The sequence below is a fragment of the Oryctolagus cuniculus genome, chromosome 9 (assembly GCF_051225735.1).
Source record: "Oryctolagus cuniculus isolate XC-2025 breed Fujian yellow rabbit chromosome 9, ASM5122573v1, whole genome shotgun sequence".
NCBI classification, from domain to species: Eukaryota; Metazoa; Chordata; class Mammalia; order Lagomorpha; family Leporidae; genus Oryctolagus; species Oryctolagus cuniculus.
Window position 1 is genome coordinate 72664284 of NC_142875.1, and position 23963 is coordinate 72688246.

At 42.8% G+C, this 23963-nt stretch overlaps 1 protein-coding gene across 3 annotated transcripts in view; it reads left to right on the top strand.

The window, feature by feature from the left end:
* The first annotated feature begins 331 nt into the window (after positions 1–331).
* Positions 332–23963, top strand: part of MRPS31 (mitochondrial ribosomal protein S31) — a 30555-nt gene continuing 6923 nt past the window's right edge. For 2 of the 3 annotated variants that reach the window (XM_070048957.2, XM_089304224.1), the window contains exons 1-5: positions 479–660; positions 3427–3714; positions 6558–6716; positions 10146–10283; positions 17327–17406. In XM_070048957.2, the coding sequence (XP_069905058.1) occupies positions 536–660; positions 3427–3714; positions 6558–6716; positions 10146–10283; positions 17327–17406 (790 nt within the window). In that variant the 5' untranslated portion in view covers positions 479–535. The other variant, XM_089304225.1, reaches the window with a different exon arrangement.

The following is a 23963-nucleotide window of genomic DNA, read 5'->3' on the forward strand; positions in this document are numbered from 1 at the left end:
GATTAGCCCAAGATCAGAGGTTAGCTTTAATTAAAATATGAAACAGAAAGGAGGATGTATTTTCTTTACAGTTGCAGATTAAGGCTAGTTACAAAGTTAGAATGTCAAAAAGGGAAAATTTGTGTTCATTACGGTCACCTTGTCATAACGTATTTTTAAAAAAAACCTCCTTGATGGTCACCAAGCCTTTTGAGAACATAGTGAACTCTGCGGGTCTTTTTCTCCCAAAGCAATGCAAAATAGGGTTAGCTCAGCAGTTTTTGCGCAAGTGATTACTCCCTCAGCTTGCTCACCAGTCCCGCCCAGCTCAGCTCACCCTGCCTGACCTCAGACACCGGCTCCACCTCTGGGACTAAAATAGCCTATAGGGTGGAGTCCTCTGAAAGCTCCGGATGAGGCCGGAACACAGTTACTGGACTCTGTTGCCCTCCGGAGTACGAAAGACGAGGGCTGGGGAACGGAAGGTAGGACGGGGGAAGTGTTTGGCGACGGACGCACTATTCCGGGTGCTCTCTGCTCAATTTCTCTGTCGGCTATGTTCCCTAGGGTCTCGACGTTCCTGCCTCTTCGCCCCCTCACCCGCCTCCCTTTGTCCTGTGGAAGCCCGGAGGCATCTGCGATTGCGGTCGTGCTGCTCGCTGCTCCGCCCGGAACAGTTAGGTACAGTATTTCAGCGCTGTTGGCCACGCGAGTCTTAAGGCAACCCCATCCTCGCCCTCATACCTTCTCCGGCTTCCTGGGGTCCTTGTTGGAACCTGCAGGATCTTAGAAGCCGTTGCGTTAAATCCTATCAAACAGAAATCCCAGAAAGATAAGATGACTTATCCAAGGTCGCGGCGCGTGGGGAACATCTGCTGTCAGGTGCTTTTTTTTTTTTCCCTCCACGCCGTGCTTCAGTCCTCCATTCCTTTCTCAGCCTATTAAATGGATCCCAGAAACGAAGCTGTTTCATTTTCGCCTCCTAAGGCTCCTTTCATGGACTCAGTCCTGCCGCCTTCATTTATATTTTGGTTCATGATTGACAGTGCTTATGGTGTGTCAGTAGGATGTTAACACCCTAATAAGAACCCCCTGGGCCATATAGTTCCACCGAGTAGGTAATTCAAGAAAAATGAACAGCTCAAGTCGTGAGGCGGGCACAGAGTGCTCCATTTATATAACAAGTACTTGCTGGGGAAGCAAATGGGGATTCCTAACCATTGTAGGAGAGATTCTGTAACCTTTGTGCTTGCAGCTGATGGAGACCACTGGTTGGAGTTAGCCAGGACAAAAAGGAGTTGTGGGTAGCATACTTCTTTTGTTGTTTATCCTCTAAGAGCCTCATGACTATGAAAACCCAGTCACTCTGCATATATTCCATGCGAGGCTGTTTGGGGCCCATTTGTGTACATACAGCGCTGAAGCAGGTTGGTAGCAACAGGACTGCAATTATCAGCTGCAGGCAGGAAGAACATTGCACGGGTAGAGTTAGTAAGATGTGACATGATGAGGTGCTGGTGGCGTGGTGGAGAGCGTGTTGGCGTGGTTGGCGATCGTGGAGGAATAGATTTGAGAAAGGTTTTTAAATGTGTCATAGTTTTTAGAGTACAAAACTATCAATTTGTGGTAGAAGGTCCATTCCATACAGATGGTGGAAAATGGCAAATCATTGTGAGAGGAGCTCTTGAATTGGTTTTGCACTTGACAAGCACTTCATGAAAGTGGGGACCATGACATTCTTATTTACCAGTGTACCATCAGTGCCTCGAGGGCCCGGCACAGAGCAAAGTATTCACTATATTTAATGAATGACCTTATAGATTATATCACATTTGTTAGTTTTAAATGTTTTTTAATATGATACCAAAAAAGGGCTTTAATCTCACAGAATAAAATTAGATACTTGGACTGCTTACACAGTCTTTTACATGGTTCAGAAATAGCTGCCATCGTTCATGTTCTTTTTCATAAATGTATTTTACAAAGAGCAGAATGGCAGCCCTGGCCACTGAGTATTCTCTTTTCTGTTCCATTTTAGCTTAGCTTACTGTTGAATAAACTTTTCAGTAGGCCCTGAATTTGGACTGGACACCTACCCCAGGCCCAGCACACCAAACCAATGTCGAGTTTGATCACAGCAATTGAGTGTTTTTTCTTTAAAGACTTAATTATTTATTTATTTGAAAGGCAGAGAGAGAGAGGTCTTCCATCTGTTGGTTCACTCCCTAAATGTCTGCAATGGCCAGAGCTGAGCCTATCGGAAGCCAGAAACCAGGAGCTTCTTCCAGGTCTCCCAAGCAGGTACAGGTGCCCAAGGACCTGGGCCATCCTCCACTGCTTTCCCAGGCCACAGCAGAGAGCTGGGTCAGAAGTGGAACGGCTGGGTCTCAAACTGGTGCCCATATCTAGCTGCAGAAGGAATTATTTTCAGGGTATTTCTTCTTATTTCTTCTTATTGATTGAAAAAAAAAATTTTTTTTTGACAGGCAGAGTGGACAGAGAGAGAGAGACAGAGAGAAAGGTCTTCCCTTTGCCGTTGGTTCACCCTCCAATGGCCGCCACGGCCGGCGCGCTGCAGCCGGCGCACCGCGCTGATCCGATGGCAGGAGCCAGGTGCTTATCCTGGTCTCCCATGGGGTGCAGGGCCCAAGCACTTGGGCCATCCTCCACTGCACTCCCTGGCCGCAGCAGAGAGCTGGCCTGGAAGAGGGGCAACCGGGACAGAATCCGGCACCCCGACCGGGACTAGAACCTGGTGTGCCAGTGCCACAAGGCAGAGGATTAGCCTAGTGAGCTGTGGCACCGGCCTTGAAATTTCTTTATTTCCATATTGTTTCATTATGACCTTTTTGAAGAGGTATTATTGTATCATGTTAAGAACGAGGACTTGGCAGTCAGATTTGGATTCGAGAATAATAAATTATCATTTATTAACCACGGCAAGTGTTTTCCAACCTTTTTGTGTCAGGGAACACGTGGAAAATGGTAGTTGTACTGAATTCTGGCATAAATAGAGAGAGGCAACAGACTTGGGAGCACCAGCAGCCCCTGGTTTCTCCTGGCCATCCAAAGACCAGGTGATCAGTGTCAGCACACCCATCTGCATTTGTGGCACACTGGTGGGGCTTATGTCTCAGTGAGCTCTGCACCACATGACTATGGGCAAGTTACTCCTCTGGTTTTCAGTTTGCTTACAGCAAAATGGGCATAATACCTGTCTGATGTGGGTATGAGAGTGTGTTCAGAAAATATGTAGCACAAGGTTAGTCCCTTAAAGATATGCTAATGGTAAATTGCCAGTGTTATGTCCATTAATAATAATTACAAAAGCAAATAGAAAGGGCTTGAATTAAAAACAGTTTGAAAATGCATAGAAGCATTTTTATGATTTATTGCTTTATTATTTTGTACTATATTTTTCATTTTTTTCTTTAATACATCTTCTAGGGCAAAAACTCATATCCAAAGATATTTCAGCACGAATAATGTAGCCAACAGCAAAAAAGATGAAAAGTCTGTTTCCAGCGACGAGATTTCCAAGACGAATTCAGAGAGCTCTGACAGAACAAAGGAGAACACGAAAAAAGACTTGTTGGATATTATTAAGGATATGAAAGTTGAATTAAGCACAGTGAACGTACAGACAACAAAACCACCCAACCGAAGGTTTCTGGAAGGTGAGGAGGCTGTAATTGGCAAGCTTCAAAGAGCTAAAAAGGATGGCCCAAAGAAGAGGTAAAGTGAATTGCAATTTGAATGTTATTCTTTGGAACCTCAGCTTTTTCTGTTAGTTAAAACTATTTTTTTAAAGATTTATTAATTTATTTGAAAGGCAGGGTTACAGAGAGGCAGAAAGAGAAGTTTTCCATCTGCTCATTTACTCTCCAAATGGCCACAATGGCCAGAACTGGGCCATTCTGAAACCCGGAGCCAGGAGCTTTTTCCAGGTCTCCCATGTGGGTGCAGGGGCCCAGGGACTTGGGCTATCTTCCACTGCTTTCCCAGGCCATAGCAGAGAGCTGAATCAGAAGTGGAGCAGCTGGGACTCATACTGTCGTCCATATGGGATGCTGGCACTGCAGGGGTAGCTTTACCTGCTATGCCACAGCGCTGGCCCCAAAACTATTTTTAATTAGAGTACTTAGGAAGATCTGAATTAATGAAGAAAAGCTATCAACTTGTAAACACAGGGACTCTAATAATCGAGGAGAGGAAGAGTAGTGATCTAATTGAGAGTTCCACGTGTTCCCTTACATATTCATTGATGTTGTTAACTGCCATTTAGTTGCCTCTTGGAACTTTAGTTAATGATATTCTTACATCTTGATTTTAAGGTAGCTTCATGTTTGTCAGGGACTTGCTAAATTTGACATTTTTCATTTTAGGAATTCTTTCTGGGATAGAGTTGTGGCATGTGGATTATAACTTGCAGATGTGTTCCCTTGGCCAGTAATTTTCTGCTTCTTATGCGCTTCCTTAATGGGTACCTTTCTGAGGGTACCTTAGAAAGTTCATGGAAAAATGGAATTAAGATAAGTTTATTTTGGTGCCAGAACCTTGTAACCCAGGCATAGTTTTTTCTTAGTACACATTTTCCATGAACTTTAAAAGATCCCATGTAATTTCTTGTGTTTGTTGAGTATTGGTTCATTCATTCTAAAAGGCAATCAGTGATATCTTAGCTTCATGTTACAGTTTAAATGGCAATGTTTTGATTTAGTGATATATAAAAAGATGTATTTTGATTTGATGACATAATCAATTCAAAAAATAAGGTATGTAGATTTAGGAAACCCTCACTGACTTATCAGAACAAATAGATAATATCAATTCTGGTTTTCAAGAATGATTTAATATTTTTATGGAACTTCATAGTTTCTAACCTATATTAAAAAGTACCTGGGGAAAGTATAATTTGGTGATAGACAGTAAGCTAATTCAGATAGTGAGGACCTGTAATAGATACCTATTCTTCTGTTTAGCAAGAAAACAATTATATATATATATAGGTTTATAGAAATAAATAGGGGGCCGATGCTGTGGCGCAGCGGGTTAAAGCCCTGGCCTGAAGCGCCGGCCTAGGCACTACTTTTAAGAGAGCAAAGACCTAAGATAAAATTAGGGAGAAGAGCATGCACATATCTGAGAGATGATTTCTATTTCAGAAATAAGGGCTAGAACTGCATAGGCTTTGAGTCTGTAGTGTACAGTATCCCTCAAACTTCACATATGTGTTTATTTCATCAGATATTTCTAGAAACAGAATTGCTAGGTCAAAATATTTGCATAGAGTGTGGTTATGTCACCATATTATCTGCCAAAAAGTTGTGCTAATTTAGGTGTCCACTCACTACATGTGCCATTGTCATAAGTGGTGGCTTAACCTGCTGGACCACAATGCTGACCGGCAGTTATATTTTTATTTTTTAAAAAGATTTATTTATTTATTTATTTGAAAGTCAGAGTTATACAGAAAGAGAAGGAGAGGCAGAGAAAGAGAGATCTTCCATTGGCCGGTTCATTCCCCAATTTGCCGCAGTGGCTGGAGCTGCACTGATCTGAAGCCAGGAGCTAGGAGCTTCTTCCAGGTCTCTCACGCGGGCACAGTGGCCCAAGGACTTGGGCCATTCTCTACTGCTTTCCCAAGACATAGCAGAGAGCTGGATCAGAAGTGGAGCAGCCGGGATACGAACTGACACCCATATGGGACGCCAGCCCTGCAGGCGACAGCTTTACCTGCTACACCACAGCACTGGCCCCAGCAGTTACCTTATTTTTATGGCAGAGGCTTAACCACAATTTTTATTAGTTAAAACATTTCCAATTATGAAACCATTTTATTGAATGCATGGTTCTGTAAAATGCTCATCTATAATGGTCTTTGCATATTCTGATCAAATACATGTATTAAAATTTGAAAGTGAACTTCACTAGTAGTTTTTGAAAGAAGTACAGTAGCTTAGAACAGGTTTAAGCTTTATTCACAGATAATAGTTTTGAAAGTAGAGCATTTCTTTTTAATTGCTGTATTTCCCTTTTCTATTTTTCTTTTATTTCTATCAGAATTTGGATCTTCCATATCTTGGCAAAATCCTTGCAGTCTTTATCCAACAACTTCAGGTGTTTGGGAACTTTAATTTACGTGTTAGATAATAATAATAATAATAATAGACCATGACAGAGAAAGACAGGTATAATAATATACAATTTGAATCCCACTGAAGGTGGCATTTCTAAAAAAGGAAGGGAGGCTGGGACTGAGGGAGGGTAAGGTGGGAAGTATTCTGTTCTTAACACTGTACATGTGAAATACATGAAATTCATCCCCCTTATATGAAAAGTTATGAATATTTAAAAAGATGGCAATTCAAAGAGGGTTGAAAAGTTATAAATCTTTTTTTTATTTCTGGATTATTTTCTATTAACTTACTCCAATTTACTTGGGAGTAGTTTTTTAAAAGCTTTTTCTTATGGAAAATTTAAAACATGCGAAGTAAACAAAATCATGCAATCAACCCTTTTTCATCTGTGGCAATGGTACAACACAGTAATAAGCCTTTGCTAATTATCTCTTTCAGAGATAAGCCTCTGAGTCCTGAGTTGGTGGCAGCTGCGACTGCTGTGGCAGATTCTCTCCCTTTTGACAAGCAGAAGACCAAGTCAGACCTGCTCAGGCAGCTCCAGCAGCATGAGGAAGCCTCGTGGGCACAGAAGGACCGACAGAGGCCTAAAATTAGGTCAGTGAATCACAGAGTGTTGTCTGTAAGATTTACATCTCAAGATAGGTGATTTCTTGTCAGTGGTATACATAATATGTACATTTATATATAATGTACTTCATAAATGGAATTTTAGCCATTTGATTTTTAAAAAAACTTGTATCTTAAGTAAGATTATAGCTTTTTTTTTTTTTAGGATTTTATGTATTGATGTGAAAGGCAGAGTTACAGAGAAGCAGAGGCAGAGAGAGAGAGAGCGGGAGGGAGGGAGGGGGTCTTTCATCAGAGAGAGAGAGGGATAGGGAGGGGTATTCCATCCTCTGGCTCACTCCCCAGGTGGCTGCGATGGCCAGAGCTGCACCGGTTCGGAGGCAAGAGCTTCTTCCAGGTCTCCCACGTGGGGACAGGGGCCCAAGGACTTGGGCCATCTTCTACTGCTTTCCCAGGCATTAACAGAGGGCTAGATAGGAAGTGGAGCAACTGGGACTCAAACCCGTGCCTATATGGGATGCTGGCACCGCAGACAGCGGCTCTACCTGCTACACCACAGCGCCGGCCCCAAGATAATAGCTTTAAAAAGATCAATCAAATGGTTAAACTTGTTTTAGGAAGTGTTACAACTTCTTGTCCTCAAAAAAGAAATGTTAGATTAAGTAATTATTATTAAAAATAAGTAAGAAACAACATGATAGCCATTTTGAGAAGATTAATTTTTTTGGTTAGATAAAATCCTGCTTGTATTTTTTATTTATTTATTTATTTATTTTTGTTAAGATTTATTTATTTATTTAAAAGGCAGAGTTACAGAGAGGCAGAGGCAGAGAGAAAAAGAAAGTCTTCTATCCGGTCATTCATTCCCCCAAATGGCCACAATGGCCAGAGCTGGGCTGATCCAAAGCCTGGAGCCAGGAGCTCCTTCTGAGTCTCCCACGTGGGTGCAGGGACCCAAAGACTTGGGCCATCTTCTACTGCTTTCCAAGGCCATAGCAGAGAGCTGGATCAGAAGTGGAGTAGCCGGGACTTGAACTTGTGCCCATATGGAATGCTGCCACTGCAGGCGGTGGCTTTACCTGCTATGCCACATCACTTGCCCCTAAAATCCTGGTTTTATACACACTATGGTAATCTCTAAGCCCGTTTACTTCTCTTTTTCCTTTTGTTCCTGTGTGTGAGCTAACATTTTTCCAGATGCACTGTTTACCACTCAATTCTACCAGGTTATATTAAGTTACATTGTGCTATACATTTGCTGCCCAAATGTAAAAAATGGTGGCACTACTTTGGAGAGTAATCCAGATCAGTCCTTCCCAATGAGTGTTTGTGCTAGATTTACCTCAGGAAGCTAAAAGAAAACATAGAGGGGCCAGCATTGTGGTGTAGCAGGTTAAGCTGCTGCCTGCAATGCCAGTGTCCCATGTGGGCACCTGTTCAAGTCTACTGCTCCATTCCAATCCAGCTACCTGCTAATGGCCTAACAAAAGCAGTGGGAGATGGCCCGAGTACTTCAACCCTTGCCACCCATGTAGGAGAACAGAATGGATTTCCAGGCTCCTGGCTTTGGCCTGGCCCAGCTCTGACTGATGCCACTATTTGGGGAGTGAACCAACAAATAGAATCTCTCTCCCTCTCTTTCTCTCTCTGTAACTCTGCATTTTAAACAAAAATAAGTAAATCTTTAAAGGAAAACATATAGGTAGCTGAAGCGTCAGTTCAGTGACTCATTTTGTTTGTGTTGAACAAATGTAAGGCAACAGGTAAGTGTGGCTAGATTTTATTTTAGTTTAGTGAGGAATCTAGGTGATACACAGATAATGATTGGCTTTCCTATCAGCTTCTCTGGTTGTTTGATAATTTTTCTTTTTCTTTTTTTTTTTTTTTTGACAGGCAGAGTGGATAGTGAGAGAGAGAGACAGAGAGAAAGGTCTTCCTTTTGCCGTTGGTTCACCCTCCAGTGGCCGCCACGGCCGGCGCACTGCGGCTGGCGCACCGCACTGATCCGAAGGCAGGAGCCAGGTGCTTCTCCTGGTCTCCCATGGGGTGCAGGGCCCAAGCACTTGGGCCATCCTCCACTGCACTCCCGGGCCACAGCAGAGAGCTGGCCTGGAAGAGGGGCAACCGGGACAGAACCAGGTGTCCCAGCGCCACTAGGTAGAGGATTAGCCTATTGAGCCGCGGCACTGGCAAATAATTTTTCATAATGACAACTTAGGTTTTGTTTTTTTAATAAGCTCCATCCAGGCCGGCACCGTGGCTCACTAGGCTAATCCTCTGCCTTGCGGCGCCGGCACACCGGGTTCTAGTCCTGGTCGGGGTGCCGGATTCTGTCCCGGTTGCCCCTCTTCCAGGCCAGCTCTCTGCTGTGGCCAGGGAGTGCAGTGGAGGATGGCCCAGGTCCTTGGGCCCTGCACCCCATGGGAGACCAGGATAAGTACCTGACTCCTGCCATCGGATCAGCGCGTGAGCCGGCCGCAGCGGCCATTGGAGGGTGAACCAACGGCAAAGGAAGACCTTTCTCTCTGTCTCTCTCTCTCACTGTCCACTCTGCCTGTCAAAAAAAAAAAAAAAAAAAATAAGCTCCATCCAGTTCAAGACATTTTTTTTCCCCAAAGGCAGAGTGACAGAAAGGAAGAGAGAGAACCATCTGCTGGTTCACTCTCCAAAGGGCCATAATAGCAAAGGCTGGGCCAGACTGAAACCAGGAGCCAGGAAGTCCATCTCAGTCTCCCATGCGGGTGGCAGAGTCCCATATACTTGGAACATTTTCTTCTATCTTCCCAGGCACATTAGCAGGAAGCTAGGTTAGAAGTGGAGCTACTGGCACTCGAATCAGCATCGGAATAGGATGCTAGCATTGCACACTACAGCTTAACTCACTACTACACAACTCTGGCCCTCAATTTATGTTTTAAATTAAGACCTGAAGAACATAAATTCTAATGGTCAGGGCCGGCACTGTGGCACAGCAGGTTAATGCCCTGACCTGAGGCTCCAGCATCCTATATGGGTGCTTCTTTGAGACCTGGATGCTCCACTTCTGATCCAGCTCTCTGCTATGGCCTGGGAAAGCAATGGAAGATGGCCAAGTGCTTGGGCCCCTGCACCCATGGGGGAGACCTAGAGAAAGCTGCTGGTTCCTGGCTTCAGGTCAGCAGAGCTCTGGCCACTGCGGCCAACTGGGGAGTGGACCATTGGATGGAAGACTTCTCTCTCTCTGCCTCTCCTCTCTGTGTAACTCTGACTTTCAAACAAATAAATCTTTTTAAAAAAAATCCTAATGATCTCTGGTATGTGAATGTTAATAAGTCATTTTTTAAAAAATTTAAACCTGTTCTGTTTGAGCACATAAAAGTACAATAAGAATTAAGTAATATGAGTCTGCAATTTAAGAAAGTTTATTACTGTCCTTAGCTAACATTTTTAATGCACTTGACCTTTTTATTATTTCAGTTTCAGGAACATAATTTCAGATATGAAAGTTGCCAGACCTGCTACAGCTAGAGTTCATATAAGACCAGAGCATCAGATTCAGTTTGACGAAGGATCTGACAGTTCCCTTGACCAGAAGACTACTGATCTTAGAAAAAGGTACTCAGGCTTTGCAGTGTGTTGTTTTGTTTGTGTACTTCGTTTGAATGTTACCTGTAGATCAACTTACTGTGTGTACATATCATTGCTGATAGGTACCTGAGCATTGACATCTGTCTCCATACTCTCCATGGACTATTTCCTGGAGCAGGAAAGTGTTCTGAATTTAACAGTTCTGCATTTTTTTTATATGGGCCCTGCCTCACATCTGTGCCTGCTAAATAGTGGTACGCTGATTTAGAATAAATAAAACTGACTGAATTCTGAACAATTGAACATTTTTATAAGAAGCATTATTTTTCATTCTGAATATGTTTGTAACACTGAATATTTATTTACCCTTTATATCACTATAAATGATCATCTTTCCTCATACCTTAAAAATGCTAAACCATGCCTTACATAGTTACTTTATAATTAGAAGTTGTTCTGTATTTATGTGAAGTTTCTGTTCTTTTTTTACTGTAAGCCCAAAAAATGTGATTGGGGTGGAGGAACCAGATCTTGTCATTAGGAAGAGGATATGCTTATAATCGGAGTATTTTCAGTGCATTGTGGTTTTTTTTTTTTTTTTAAGCATCATCTCAGGAGCATGACTTCGCTCTTTCTGGGTGTTAAATTACAGATTTGTACAGGATGATTGGAAAAGGTTGACAACAATCGACACAGGACATTCAGGAGGTTATAATGACTTTAGATTATTATTTGAATAACTAAGTTAAAATGACTTATTACCTATGATGTATTATCAAATAAAATAGAAAATGTACTTAGGGTTTTACTTAAGACCATTTAATTGAATCAGTTAATCCTCAAGCATATTTAGCTGATTCTGTCTTCTTACCATAATTGCATGTGACTTCTTGAAAATGCCATGTTGTAACCTGGCTTCTGATGCTATTAGCTGCCATTAAAAATTAGGAAGCAGCAAGGGAGAAGCTAAAGAGAGGTTTCTGTGCTTATGATCACAGTTTAAAACCACAGGGAGGCCGGCGCCGTGGCTCACTAGGCTAATCCTCCGCCTAGCGGCGCCGGCACACCGGATTCTAGTCCCGGTTGGGGAGCCGGATTCTGTCCCGGTTGCCCCTCTTCCAGGCCAGCTCTCTGCTGTGGCCAGGGAGTGCAGTGGAGGATGGCCCAGGTGCTTGGGCCCTGCACCCCATGGGAGACCAGGAAAAGCACCTGGCTCCTGGCTCCTGCCATCGGATCAGCGCGGTGCGCCGGCCGCAGCGCGCCGGCCGCGGCAGCCATTGGAGGGTGAACCAATGGCAAAGGAAGACCTTTCTCTCTGTCTTTCTCTCTCACTGTCCACTCTGCCTGTCAAAAAAATAAATAAATAAATAAATAAAAAATAAAAAATAAAAAAAAAAAAAAAAAAAAAAACAGGGAGCCAGTACTGTGGCTCAGCATGCTAATGCTGTAGCCTGCACACACTGGTCCATGTGGGGACCGGTGTGTGTCCCGGCTGCTCCTCTTCCAATCCAGCTCTCTGCTATGGCCTGGGAATGTAGTGGAGGATGCCCCAAGTGCTTGGACACCAGCACCTGTGTGGGAGACCCGGAAGAAGTTCCTGGCTCCTGGCTCAGATTAGCCCAGCTCCTGGCTCAGATTAGCCCAGCTCTGGTCATTGCGACCATCTGGGGAGTGAGCTGGTGGATTGAGGGCCTTTCTCTCTGTCCCTCTCTCTGTCAGTGGCCCTACCTCTCAAATAAATAAATAAAATATTAAAAAAAAAATCTAACCACAGGGGACTAAGGGGGAAGCAATGAAGAAATAACAAGTTGTTCATCTTATGACTTAGGTAGGATTGGGGACAGCCCGAGAAAATCCAGACCTAAACTGACACCTTCTATTAGAAGCTGAGGGGCCTGAGTCACAGACTGCTAGCTTAGGAGTCACGCTGGCCTCCCCCAGAGTCTTGGCACTGCCATTAACTAATTCTGTGACTGGGACACAGGAGCTTCCATCAGTCTGTTTCCCAAATATCCATCAAATACTGAAGAGAGAAAAGGATGCAAAGCACTGAGGATGGTTCTGGAGCACAAAGGCCTTTGTTAACAAATACTTGGAGACCTGCTGAAGAAGAACTTACGTGACTTGAGATTACTTTCCCTGAATTTTCACTTTTTCTAGTTTCCTTTAGCAGAAAAAATTTTGATCCATGGAAGAATCTACAGTTTATAGATTGGGTTTTAACCTGTGATTATACTCATATGCATGGATTTCAAAATTTTTTTCCAACAAAATAAACTCATCTTTTAATTCCATTACCATGAACTCTTTTTTTTGCATTTTTTAAAAATTTTGTTTAAAGAATACAACTTTATGTATTTAATACATGCAAATTTGAGAACACAGTGATTCTTTTCCTTTCCCTCCCTTCCTCCCTCCCACCCATATTCCCTCCTTTCTTCCTCCTTCCTCTTCCTTTACCGTTCTTTTTTTTTTTAACTTTTATTTAATAAATATAAATTTCCAAAGTACAACTTTTGGATTATAGCAGCTTTTTCCACCATTCTTATTTTTTTAAAAAGATTTATTTATTTATTTGAAAGTCAGAGTTACACAGAGAGAGAGAGAGAGAGAGAGGTCCTCTATCCACTGGTTCACTCCCCGATTGACCACAAAGGCCAGAGCTGCACCAATCTGAAGCCAGGAGCCAGGAGCTTCTTCTGGGTCTCCCACATGGATGCAGGGGCCCAAGGACTTGAGCCATCTTCTACTACTTTCCCAGGCCATAGCAGAGAGCTGGATCAAAAGTGGAGCAGCCGGGATGCAAATTGGCGCCCATATGGGATGCCGGTGCTTCAGGCCAGGGTGATAATCTGCTGCACCACAGTGACAGCCCCATTCATTCAATTTTTTTTTTTTTTTACAGAGATCAATTTTCAGTTAATTTTTTTTTAATTTTTTATTTGAGAGAGTTACAGACAGTGAGAGGGAGAGACAGAGAGAAAGGTCTTCCTTCCATTGGTTCACTCCCCAAATTTTATACTCATAAGATTAACCCTATACTATATAGAGAGTTCACCGAATAGCATGAACAAAAAAGAAAAGGAACAAAAACAAACAAGAAAAACATTGTTGCTCTACAGTCAAGGCAAGGGCTGTTCAAAATCATTGTATCTCAAGGTATTAGTTTCGCTCCTATAGATTACCTTTTAAGTCTGGCATTAGTTACCACAGATCAGAGTGACCATATGGTATTTGTCTTTTTGTGACTGGCTTATTTCACTAAGTATAATGGTTTCTAGATGCTTCCATTTTGTTTCAAGTGATAGGATTTCATTTTTTTCTGCTGTGTAGTAATCCATAGTGTATATATACCATAATTTTTTTTTTAATCCAGTCTTCAGCTGATGGACATCTGGTTTGATTCCATATCTTAACTGTTGTAAATTCAGCCGAAATGAACATGGGGGTATAGATTGCTCTTTCATATGCTGATTTCATTTCCTTTGGATAAATTCCCAGGAGTGGGATGGCTGGGTCATATGGTAGGTCTATATTTCAGCTTTCTGTTTTTTTTTTTTTTTTTTTAATATTTATTTATTTTATTTGAAAGAGTTACACAGAGAGAAGGAGAGGCAGAGAGAGAGAGGGCCTCCATCCGCTGGTTCACTCCCTAATTGGCCGCAACGGCTAGAGCTGGGCCATTCAGAAGCCAAGAGCTGCTTCCAGGTCTCCCACCCAAGTGCAGGGGCCCAAGGACTTGGGCCATCTTCCACTGCTTTCCCAGGCCATAGCACAGAGCTGGATTGGAAGTGGAGCAGCTGGGACTTGAACCAGCACCCATATGGGATGCTGGCACTGCAGGCAGCAGCTTTACCCACTACACCACAGTGCTGGCCCCTATATTCAGCTTTCTGAGGTATCTCCATACTATCTTCCATAGTGGCTGTACCAGTTTATATTCCCACCAACATTGAATTAGGGTACCCTTCTCCTCACATCCTTGCCAGCATTTGTCATTTGTTGATTTCTGTACGTGAGCCATTCTAAGGGAGATGAGGTGAAACATTGTGATTTTGATTTGCATTTCCCTGATGGCTAATGATCCTGAGCATTTTCTCATGTGTCTATTGGCCATTTAGATTTCCTCTCTTGAAAAATGTCTGTTCAGGTCCTTTGCCCATTTCTTGACTAGATTGTTTGTTTTGTAGTTGTTGACTTGCTTGAGGTCTTTATAGATACTAGAGATCAGTCTTTTATCAGTTGCATAGTTTTTAAATATTTTCTCCCATTCTGTCAGTTGCCTCTTCATTTTGCTGAGTGTTTCTTTTGCAATGCAGAAGCTTCTCAGTTTGGTGTAATTCCACTTGTTAATTTGATTGCCTGTGCTACTGAGGTCTTTTCCAAGAAGTCTTTCCCTATGTCAGTGTCTTATAGGGTTTCCCCAGAGTTCTCTAGCAATTTGATAGTATCACATCGTAAATTTAGGTTTCTGTAAGGTGTAAAGAAGGGATCTTGTTTCATACTTCTGCCTGCAGAAATCCAATTTTCCCAGCACCATTTGTTGAGGAGACTGTGTTGGCTCCAGAGGTTGATTTTTTGCTCCTTTGTCAAAGATAAGTTGATTATATGTGGATTAATTTCTGTAATTTCTATTCCGCTCCATTGGTCTATACGTCTGTTTTTGTGCCAGTACCAGGCTGTTTTGATTATAACTGCCCTGTAGTATGTCTTGAGGTCTGATATTTTGATGCTTCCAGCTTTGTTTTTATTTTTTAAGATGCTTTAGCTATTTGGGGTCTCTGGTTTTCCATATGAATCTTCGCATCATTTATCCTAGATCTGAGAAGAATGTTGTTGATATTTTTATTGGGATTGCATTGAATCTATAAATTGCTTTTGGTAGTATGGACATTTTGATGATGTTGATTCTTCCAGTCCACAAACATGGAACATTTTTCCACTTTTTTATATCTTCTGTTTCTTTAATTTTTTATTATTATTTATTTATTTGACAGGTAGAGTTACAGGCAGTGAGAGAGAGACAGAGAGAAAGGTCTTCCTTCTGTTGGTTCACTCCCCAAATGGCCGCCACAGCCGCCGCTGCGCCTATCCGAAGCCAGAAGCCAGGTGCTTCTTCTGGTCTCCCATGTGGTGCAGGGGCCCAAGCACATGGGCCATCCTCCACTGCCCTCCCAAGCCACAGCAGAGAGCTGGACTGGAAGAGGAACAACCGGGACTAGAACCCGGCGCCCATATGGGACGCTGGTGCTGCAGGCAGAGGATTAACCGAGTGATCCACGGCGCTGGCCCCTATTTCTTTAATGTTTTATAATTTTCATCATAGAGATATTTGACATCCTTTGGTTAAATTTATTGCAAGGTATTTAAATTTTTTTGTAGATATTATGAATGAGATTGATCTTAGAAGTTCTTTCTCAGCTATGGTATTTTCTGTATATACAACGGCTATTGATTTTTGTATATTGATTTTATATGCTGCTACTTTTATGAGTTCCAAACTCTTTATGAGTTCCAGTTTTCTCTTTGTGGAGTCTTTGGGATTCCCTATATATAGAGTCATGTACATCATCAGCAAATAGGGATAGTTTGACTTCTTCCTTCCCTATTTATATCTTTGATTTCTTTTTCTTGCCTGGTGGCTCTGACTAAAATTTTCAAGGCTATGTTAAACAGCAATGGTGAGAGTGGACATCCTTGTCTGGTTCCCGGTCTTACTGGGAATGCCTCCAATCTTTCCCCATTCAGTAGGATGCTGGCTGTGGGTTTGTTAAAAATTGCTTTGATTGTGTTGAGGAATGTTCCTTCTATACCCAATTTGCTTAAAATTTTCATCATAAATGGTTTCAGCGCCAGCCTCAGCGCAGCTCGCTTCACAATTATGCTGGGTGCATAGGAGGGTCCCACAGATGACCATCCCTGTCGGCTGCTTTTGAACTGCCGTGGTTGCCCCAGCTGACTGGGGGGAGGGTGACCTCAGTAGTTGCTGGATGCATGCTCAAAAGCTGGAGCAGCTGCTACTTGGTTATATCCAAAAATGCTACCAACCTTCCACAGCTGGCTGCAGGTCACTGTTGCAGGGGGGAGAAAGGGAGAGAGAGAAAGACACCGCATCTCCCACCCCGCCCCCCTCCCCCGAAGTAGTGAGCAGTCACCCGGTTGCCTTGGGCAGGACTCAAAAACAGTGTAGTTCACTAAGCTCTCCTGCCAGCTGTATCAACAGCAGTGCAGGCCCATCCTATCTCACCTGTTTTGCCAGGGCTGGCACTTTTTACCCCAGATCCAAGCTGCTGTGTTTTTTGTTTTATTGCTCCTTGCTCCTTATCTGCAGCTTCCACACAGGTCCAGGCTGTTTCTAGTGCTTTTGCAGGACCTCCCACTGCAGCTTCCCCTGCGGCTTTACCCTGAGAGTACGCTTTCTCCACTTCTTTTATATTAATTTTGCTTAGCCTAAATCAGACCACCCTGTCGCTATTCTGCCATCTTGGAACCCCTCACAAACTTTTGTAGTACCCTTGTATTTGTTCAAATAAATAAGCGAATTGATGTATAAAGCAGTTGATTGAATTATATCCAAGAAAAGTTATCTATTAACTCTCTGACATTAATTTGAGTAATTAAAAATACAGTACTTTATCTATCAATTTTTATTACTTTTTATAATTTGTAATTAATCATTACAGTGTTTTTAGATTTTAAAGACAAATGTTAAGTTTCAATGGCTTCTACTTTAGCATATTTTACAGCTTTCCAGATTGAGCTTTCTAAAACCTGAATATGAAAGAGATAAAAAAATTAGGGCAATTTAAATTAATCTTTTCCTTTAGGTGTTTAGAAAAGTAAAGTGCTTTAACTGGTTTGTGGTATTGTGAAGCAGAAATTCAAGTGCACTGTTTCCTGTTTTACTTATGAGTCTTCTAACCATGTGGCAGTTTAGCTAAAATGTCTAGTGTGTCAATGGAATTGTTTTAAATTTCTACATAGAATATTTCATGTAAAATTTTTTCTTATAAACATTTTTGTTGATATTTTATAAATATTCCACTAAGATATGTTTTTTCTCTTTTTAGTATTAGAAAAAATTTATTCAAGGGGAAGAGGCTTAATATTTTTGACTCTAAGACACTTACTGAAGAAGCACCTGAAGCAGGTTTGTTAAGAAAAGAATAACACTATTTCTCGTTTGTAGAAACATACAAAGAATGTTCTATGAAATCTTTAACATTTTGGTTGCATCAGAGTTGAGTATTTTAATATTCTGTCTTGCTGTGGCCTGGATTCTGCTTATGAATGTAGTTGTTGACATTGCTAGTCCTGGCCAGCTTTCCCCTTTGAAATGTTGCATTCTCTGAGACAGTGGGAGGCAAGCACCATCAGCCTCATGAGTGAGAGGTAGAGAGTGACTACTCTTTTTTGGATTAGAACTTGAATAAATACCTAGCATTTGCAGTGCAACTCTGTGCTGTTACATGAAGACAAGGAAGCTGGGGTTCCTGCTTTTAGTCAGCTTATGACCTAGAAAAGGGGGCAGCATTCACAGAGCTAGCTTATTGCAGTGATTTAGTGATTGTTCAGGAGATGGGAAGAACAACTGGGGAAATGTATTTAGTAGACTTTTAGTGTGTTTTTCTGAACACTTGGTTAGTCTTTGTCACCTTTTCTTGTTTGGGTAGGAAGTCAAATCCTTCACATTTGCCATTTCAAGTCTAAAAGAGAAAGAGTGCCCTCTTGATTAACATTAAATTTGGCTTATGAATAAGGTAAATGAAGGTCTCCAGCTTATAAGCAATAGGTATTCCTGAAGACTAGAAGTAGGACTGGCATTGCAGCATGGCAGGTTAAGCATGCCGTGCCAGCATCCCATATTGGAGCACTGGTTCAAGTCCTGCTGGCTCCACTCCACATCCAGCTTCCTGCTAATGTGCCTGGGGAAGCAGCAGAAAATGACCCAAGTACTTGGGCCCCTGCATCCCATGTGGGAGACCAGGATGGAGTTCTTGGTTCCTGGCTTAGGTCTGATCTGGACCTGACCCTTGTGGTCATTTGGGAAGTGAACCAGTAGATTGAAGATCTTTCTGTGTCTCCTTCTCTCTCTGTCATTCTGCCTTTCAAATAAATAAATCTCTCTTAAAAAAAGAATGAAAGTTAGCTTTATGGATCTTGGTAGAAATAATATATGTTATTAGGTTCCTAGCCAGCCTCCAATGGCTCATTTAATCTTTTTTTTTTAAATATTTATTTATTTGGAAGGCAGAGCCACAGAGTGGCAGAGGTAGAGAGGAAGAGAGAGAGACAGACAGACAGGCAGACTTCCATTTCCTGGTTTACTCCCCAGATGGCTGCAATGACTGGAGCTGTGCTGATCCGAACCCAGAAGCCAGGAGCTTCCTCCAGGTCTCCATGTGGGTGCAGGGGCCCAAGAACTTGGGACATCCTCCAGTGCTTTCCTAGGCCATGACAGAGAGCTGGATCAGAAGTAGAGCAGCCAGGACTCGAACTGACACCCATGTGGGATGCTGGCACTGCAGACGGCGGCTTTACCCGCTATGCCACGGCACCGGCCCCTCATTTAATCTTATTACCAGCTTCTTACATAAACATCAAAGTCAGACTCCTTGATATTAGGGGCTAGATCTTATTCATATTTGTATATCCTGAAGCACCTAGCCAAATACTTTTAAATAATAAGAATTAGTTATCTTTTTTTATTATTGTTACTTACTTGAAAGAGTTACAGAGAGTAGGAGAGGCAGAGAGAGAAAGAGAAATCTTCCATCCACTGGTTTACTCCCCAGTTGGCCCTAATAGCCGGAGCTGTGCCTATCTAAAGCCAGGAGACAGGAGCCTCCTCCAGGTCTCCAATGCAAGTGCAGGGGTCCAAGGACTTGGGCCATCTTCTACTGCTTTCCCAGGCCATAGCAGAGAGCTAGATTGGAAGTGGAGCAGCCGGGATTCGTACTGGCACCCATATGGGATGCTGGCATCACAGGCAGCAGCTTTACCTGCTATGCCACTGTGCCGGCCCCCAGGAATTAGTTATCTTAAATCCATTTTTTGGGAACAAACTGAGCTGTAAAATATGTATTCCTAGATTAAATTAGCTAATGTTTGTTTGAACTGAAGGTAAAGGAACACCCCTTTCTTGTGTTGTGAAACCTGCACTGTGCTGCGTGTGATTAGAAGGAAATACACATTGCACAGGCATACAGAATGAATCGCCTCCACCCTATTCAAGTGACATCTGTTCTAGTTGCCCTAAAAAGGAATTTGTGGTCAGGGTATCTGCTATGTCCACTGAATGATCAGCCTTGAGTTCCTCAAGGAGCCAGATAACTTTTTATTAAAACTGAAATTAGGGGCCGGTGTTGTGGTGCAGTGAGTCAAGCTGCTGCTTGCAATGCCGACATCCCATATGGGCACTGGGTGGAGTCCTGTCTGCTCCGCTTCTCTGCTAATGTGCCTGGGAAGGCACCAGAAGATAGCCCAAGTGCTTAAGCCCCTGCCACCCACTTGGGAGACCAGATGGAGTTCAGGCTGCCAACTTCAGCTTGGCCTAGCCCTGGCCATTTCGGCCATCTGAGGAGTGAACCATTGGATGGAATTTCTCTGTCTCTGTCTCTGTCTCTGTCTGTCTTGCTCTCTATGTAACTCTGCCTTTTGAATAAATAACCCTTAAAAACAAAACAAAATAAAAAACTAAAATTAGCTGGCAAAAAGCACTAAAGATTTATGTATTTTATAGAGTATCATCAAATGCTTATACTCTGAGGAAAATAATCCAAATTTATGATAATTTAATGAAGGTACTATTTTAATAAGCTGTACTTCAATAAATCTAAAGAATTGTCTTTTGTTCCCAATTAAATATGATAGTAACAGTATTGAAACGTAAATCTAGCAGTTGTGCGCTACTATTTCCCTACAACCTAAGATAACTCTCAAAATATAGTTGGTATTCAATAATCCTTTGTTGATTACCTGAATAAATGAGTTTTTCCATCCTTGAATTCCGGATCTTATCCCTCACTAAATTCCTACTACCGCCACAAAGGATGTAGTCACAAGCCTCACTGATCTTGTAGAGTCCTCTACAAATGATAAGCAGTATAGCTTATTGGGAAAAGATTTGACATGGGCAGATCTGATTTCAGACTCAAATCCTGCCATTCTTAGCTCTGAATATCCCTGTCTCCACCTATGGAAGGGTGGCTACTATGTACATTTTAGGATTAAATGAGATAATATAAGTGTCAGGGTCAGTTCCGACACTACATTAGACATTTTGTAAATGATTACATCTATTACTAAATACAATAATGATAATAATGTGATGGTGATAGAGACATAGGTTGGTCTGTGTCTACCAAGCCCCCCCTCAAAAATCAATCAAGATAATTAAATTAGCTTGATGATTGTGTTTGTTCTGTAAATCCAGTTAACCCTAACTGGGTGATCTTTTCTCTACATCAGGCCAACACACTTAATGTCCATAGGTTGATGTGGCTACATAAAGGCTCAAAGAAAGTTTCAGAAGAAGCAAAATAAGACTTACCTAGATAGAAGAATAAATGAGCTATTTGTTTGGCTGTTTTAGGAGACTTGGCAAAAGTGGATAAAGAGGTAGTCAGAATAAATCATACCTGATCTATGCTTTCAACCCAGAAATTTTGTATGAATATACATGAAAGTGTAACTTCAAGGTTATTCATCATTACAGTGCCAGTCTCCAGGCAACCAACCATTGATCTACTTTGTTTCTAAAGATGGTTTGCATCTCGGGATTTTATATAAATAAAATCATACAGTATGCACATTTTTGCACCTTCTTGCACTCAGTGATTTGAGACTCAAGTTCTTGCATGTAGCAATAATTCATTTTTATTTAAGAGGAGCATATATTGTATAAATATATAACATTTTCTGTCTGCTTACCTGTTTTTTTTTTTAATTTTTTTTTTAATTTTTTTTTTGACAGGCAGAGTGGACAGTGAGAGAGAGAGAAACAGAGAGAAAGGTCTTCCTTTGCCGTTGGTTAACCCTCCAATGGCCGCTGCGGCCGGCTCACGCGCTGATCCGATGGCAGGAGCCAGGTGCTTCTCCTGGTCTCCCATGGGGTGCAGGGCCCAAGCACTTGGGCCATCCTCCACTGCACTCCCGGGCCACAGCAGAGAGCTGGCCTGGAAGAGGGGCAACCGGGACAGAATCCGGCGCCCCGACTGGGACTAGAACCCCGTGTGCTGGCGCCACTAGGCAGAGGATTAGCCTACTGAGCCGCGGCGCCGGCCTTGTCTGCTTACCTGTTAATGGACATTTGAGTTGTTTGCAAATTAGAACCCATGGGGCCGTCACTGTGGTGCAGTGGGTTAAAGCTGTGGCCTGCAGTGCCAGCATCCCATATGGGTGCCAGTTTGTGTCCCAGCTGCTCCACTTCCTTTTTTTTTTTTTTTTTTTTTTTTGACAGGCACAGTGGACAATGAGAGAGAAAGAGACAGAGAGAAAGGTATTCCTTTTGCCGTTGGTTCACCCTCCAATGGTCATTGCGGCTGGCGCACCGCGCTGATCCAAAGCCAGGAGCCAGGTGCTTCTCCTGGTCTCCCATGCGGTTGCAGGGCCCAAGGACTTGGGCCATCCTACACTGCCCTCCTGGGCTACAGCTGAGAGCTGGACTGGAAGAGGGGCAACCGGGACAGAATCCAGCGCCCTTACCGGGACTAGAACCCGGTGTGCTGGTGCCACAAGGCGGAGGATTAGCCTATTGAGCCGCGGCGCCGGCCTAAGCTGCTCCACTTCCAATCCATCTCCCTGCTGATGCACCTAGGAAAGCAGTGGAAGATGGCCTAGCTCTTTGAGCCCCTGCACCGGTGTGGGAGACCCGGAAGAAGCTCCTGGCTCCTGGCTTCAGATCAGCTCAGCTCTGGCCGTTGCAGTCATTTGGGGGAGTGAACCAGCTCATGGAAGACCTCTCTCTCTCTCTCTCTCTCTCTCTGCCTCTGACTCTCTGTAACTCTGTCTTTCAAATAAATAAAATAAAATAAAATAAAATAAAATATTTTTTTAAAAAAAACAAAAAACAACTTAGAATCCGTGTTTGGCTGTTAGAAGTAAAGCATCTAGGAACTTTCATGTGGACATTTGTTATATTTTCTCTTGGTTAAACATCAAGAGAAAATGACTATGTTGAATGATAGGTGTCTTCCTTATTTTTTAAGAAACAGAGAGAGAAGGCTCTCATTCATTGGCTTACCCCCTAAATGCCTGTAATAGCCAAAGCCAGGAGCCAGGAACTCAATCCATGTCTCCCACTTGGATAAGAGGAACCCAAGTATTTGAGTCGTCATCTGATGCCTCCTAGGGTGTATATTAGCAAGAAGCTGTAATAGGAACAAAGCCAGAACTTGAACCTAAGAACCTCAATTTGAAATGGAGCAGTCTTAACCAGTGTGTCAAATGCCTGCCCTAGATAGGTGTATTTTAAAAAAAAAAATTTATTGGGGTCGGTGCTATGGCGTAGTGGGTGAAGCCATCACCTGCAGTGCCGGCATCCCAAATGAGCACCGGTTTGAGATGCAGCTGCTCCACTTCCAGTCCAGCTCTCTGCTGTGGCCTGGGAAAGCAGTAGAGGATGGCCCAAGTCCATGGGCTCCTGTACCCACGTGGGAGACCCGGAAGAGGCTCCTGGCTCCAGATCAGCGCAGCTCTGGTCATTGCAACCATCTGGGGAGTGAACCAGCGGATGGAAGACCTCTCTCTCTCTTTCTCTCTCTCTCTATTTCTCTCCCTCTCTCCCTCTCCCACCCTACCTCTGCCTCTGCCTCTCCTCTCTCTGTGTAACTGTGACTTTCAAGTAAAATAAATCTTTAAAAAAATTATTAATTGATTTTTAAAGATTTATTTATTTGAACAGCAGAGTTAGTAAGAGAGAGAGAGAGGGTGGTGGGGGAGACAGAGAGTGAGCTCTTCCATCTGCTGGTTCACTTCCCAAATGGCTGCAATGGACAAAGCTGAACCAGTCAAAAGCCAGGAGCCAGGAGCTTCTTCTGGATCTCCTACATGGGTGTAGGGGCCCAAGCACTTGGGCCATCTTCCACTGCTTTCCTAGGTGCATCAGCAGGGAGATGGATTGGAAGTGGAGCAGCTGAGACTGGATCCCATGCCCATATGTGATGCTGGCACCACAGGCTGCAGCTTTACCTGCTATGCCATAGTGCCGTTCCCAGGTGTATTCTTTTTAAGAAACTGTCAGACTGTTTTATTCTTTTTTAAAAAACTTTTATTTAATAAATATAAATTTCGAAAGTACAGCTTTTGGATTACAGCGACTCTTCCCCCATAACCTCCCTCCCACCTGCAACCATCCCATCTCCCACTCCCTCCCCCTTCCCATTCTTCATCAAGATTCATTTTCAATTATCTTTATATACAGAAGATCAACTTAGTATATACTAAGGAAAGATTTCAACAGTTTGCAACCATACAGATACACAAAGTATAAAGTACTGTTTGAATACTAGTTTTACCGTTAATTTGCATAGTACAACACATTAAGGACAGAGATGCTACATGGGGAGTAAGTGCACAGTGACTCCTGTTGTTGATTTAACAATTGACACTCTTATTTATAACATCAGTAATCACCCAAGGCTCTTGGCATGATCTGCCAAGGCTATGGAAGCCTTTTGAGTTCACAGACTCTGACCTTATTTAGAC